The sequence below is a fragment of the Penaeus vannamei genome, chromosome 24 (genome assembly GCF_042767895.1).
Source record: "Penaeus vannamei isolate JL-2024 chromosome 24, ASM4276789v1, whole genome shotgun sequence".
NCBI classification, from domain to species: Eukaryota; Metazoa; Arthropoda; class Malacostraca; order Decapoda; family Penaeidae; genus Penaeus; species Penaeus vannamei.
Window position 1 is genome coordinate 31,143,929 of NC_091572.1, and position 2,500 is coordinate 31,146,428.

The 2,500-nt window shown below is 34.6% G+C and overlaps 2 protein-coding genes across 2 annotated transcripts in view; one reads left to right on the top strand and one right to left on the bottom strand.

The window, feature by feature from the left end:
• Positions 1 to 2,500, top strand: part of LOC113817050 (tetranectin) — a 26,035-nt gene that overhangs the window by 19,042 nt on the left and 4,493 nt on the right. The window lies entirely within an intron of this gene.
• Positions 2,187 to 2,500, bottom strand: part of LOC138866255 (uncharacterized) — a 2,537-nt gene continuing 2,223 nt past the window's right edge. Inside the window, exons 4-5 of the mRNA XM_070138766.1 lie at positions 2,496 to 2,500; positions 2,187 to 2,281 (exon numbers count right to left, since the gene is read on the bottom strand). The exon at positions 2,496 to 2,500 is cut by the window's right edge and continues 172 nt beyond it. Coding sequence (XP_069994867.1) covers positions 2,187 to 2,281; positions 2,496 to 2,500 — 100 coding nt within the window. The remainder of the gene's footprint in view (positions 2,282 to 2,495) is intronic.

The window sequence follows — 2,500 nt, forward strand, 5'->3', positions numbered from 1 at the left end:
TCAAAGAGCAAGGATTATCTGCTATCGCATAGTTACATTTTAATAAATGCCTTAACCTAGCAAAAGATTCACCCAACACGAATCTACCAATATCGCCCATTCTTAAACTCTCCCTCCTCAAAGTTTACTTCCTCGGCCAACGGGAATATCCCAGCTCGTCAACATCAGTGGTGGATATCTGCTATATAAGTCTAATGGTACGTCATATAAAAGCTGATTATAAAAGTTGTATGTGATAAATATGCGCGTGAGAAATTTGTGCAATTAATAATGATTTTCTTTGTTGTATAATTGGATCAGTCAATTTCTGACGTTGCCAATAGGGTCTGTACTGTAGCATGTAATTTTGTTGTACTCTGATACGGAGCATCCTTAACTAATTCTAGTTTCGATTTACGAAAAAGCAGATATACACCACTGATGTTGATAAGCTGGGTTATATATGGAGGGTACCTATGGATGTATATAAATGTGTGTATTTCTTTTCTATTTAGTTAGATTAATAAAAGATGATATTTCTTGGTATATTTTTAATATTTATTACCATCCATGTTAACGTAAATGTAAATGCATGTGTATATATGTATATATATATATATATATATATATATATATATATATATATATATATATATATATATATATATATATATATATATATATATGTGTGTGTGTCTGCGTGTATGTGTGTATGTGTGTATGTGTGTGTGTGTGTGAACACATATGCATGTATATATCATGTATATAGATATAGATAAAAATAACAAAAGACAACAACCAATGATCTTAACAACAACAACCAACCATATTATTTCTATTATCAAATGTCTCCTTTATCGAAGCCATCAGACTCATTTCTGGCAGAGAGGAGCAGCTTTGTAAGAACAACCTACATCAAATGTGTAATACCGATCTGCCTGCCACAGAAGTGCGCAGTTTACGCCTGGACCTTCGCTGGGCGATGCTTTGAACCTGCAAACGCGAGAGGGACAGGTAAGTATACGTATGTATTTACATATATGTAATGCATTTATATGCAAATGTTTATTTATACATATATACATATATAATGCATATGTATATATATGTGTGTGTGTCTGTGTATGGATGTGTGTCTCTGTGTGTGTGTCGATGTGTATCGGTTTTTGTATGAATTTGTATATATTGACGCACACATCCGTTCATATATATATATATATATATATATATATATATATATATATATATATATGTGTGTGTGTGTGTGTGTGTGTGTGTGTGTGTGTGTGTGTGTGTGTGTGAGTGTGTGTGTGTGTGTGTGTACATGAGAAGTAGTTGGCTACTTTCTTTTAACCATATATCAATTATTTTACTTTGTATGGAAGTTCTTAAACGCTTCACGAATCAAAGCATATGTCGCAAAGTGTCTCCGCCAATAATTAGCCGTCAACATAATGAGTTTCGCCGGCCATTTTATCATCTTAACTCTTATTCTTTTACTTATTTTTACCTTTGATATCTTCAGTGATATTTCATATGACTTTACTTACGTATATTACTGATTTAGCTTTATCTTTATTTCATTTTTCCGTCTTTATGGCCAGGCTTTCATCTTAACTTTGTGGACTACGGGTTTTATGAAGGAGCTGGCGAGGTATCGACGCTCGCTACCACCCACCTACCACCGCCTCGCCACGCCACGTTCGTATCCCCCCCCCCCCCCCCAAGGGAACTCTGCTTCGGCCTGTTTTACCCCGACGAGCTCGAAGCTCGCTGGTGTTGAGAATCTTTCACGGGGCCATGCTAATGAACTTAACACCAGATACTATTGCAACAATAACATATTAAAACGCGAGAAAAATATGATTGCAAAAATCGCATGAGTGGCACAGTACATATCTCACATACATATGTATATATATACATATATATACATATCTGTGCGTGTATATGTATATATATATATATATATATATATATATATATATATATATATATATATATATATATATATACATGTATACATACATATGTACATATAAATGTATTCAGCTATGTCTGTATATATAAACATATACATAGGCTCTATATTCAGTACACAGAGACTAGACTCATAAACATTTCCATTAATTGCTGATAAAGTCAGGCGAAGTATCTGCTTGCAGGATTGGAAACAGGTTGCTGTACCTGCGTTCGTACCCCGTAGCTCAGGATGAAAGCGTCCCGGTGACCCAGACCCAAGTGTCCTCGACGGCCTCGTCTGACCCACCGATCCAGATATTCACATTTTTCGACTGCTTGTCTGAAAAAAAAAATATTGTATTTTTATAAATCTCTAGGAACTACTTCTCTTTTTACGAAAACTAATGCATCTTAATAACTGCTAGCACTAAGGATCCTTTTTGTAAAGACTATTTCTTTTCGCCTAAATCAACTACCAATGTAAATAAGGATTAGGAGCAAGCAATTCTATAATTATAAGTGAAATTGCAACACTTCAAAACTGCAGGACATACTGATG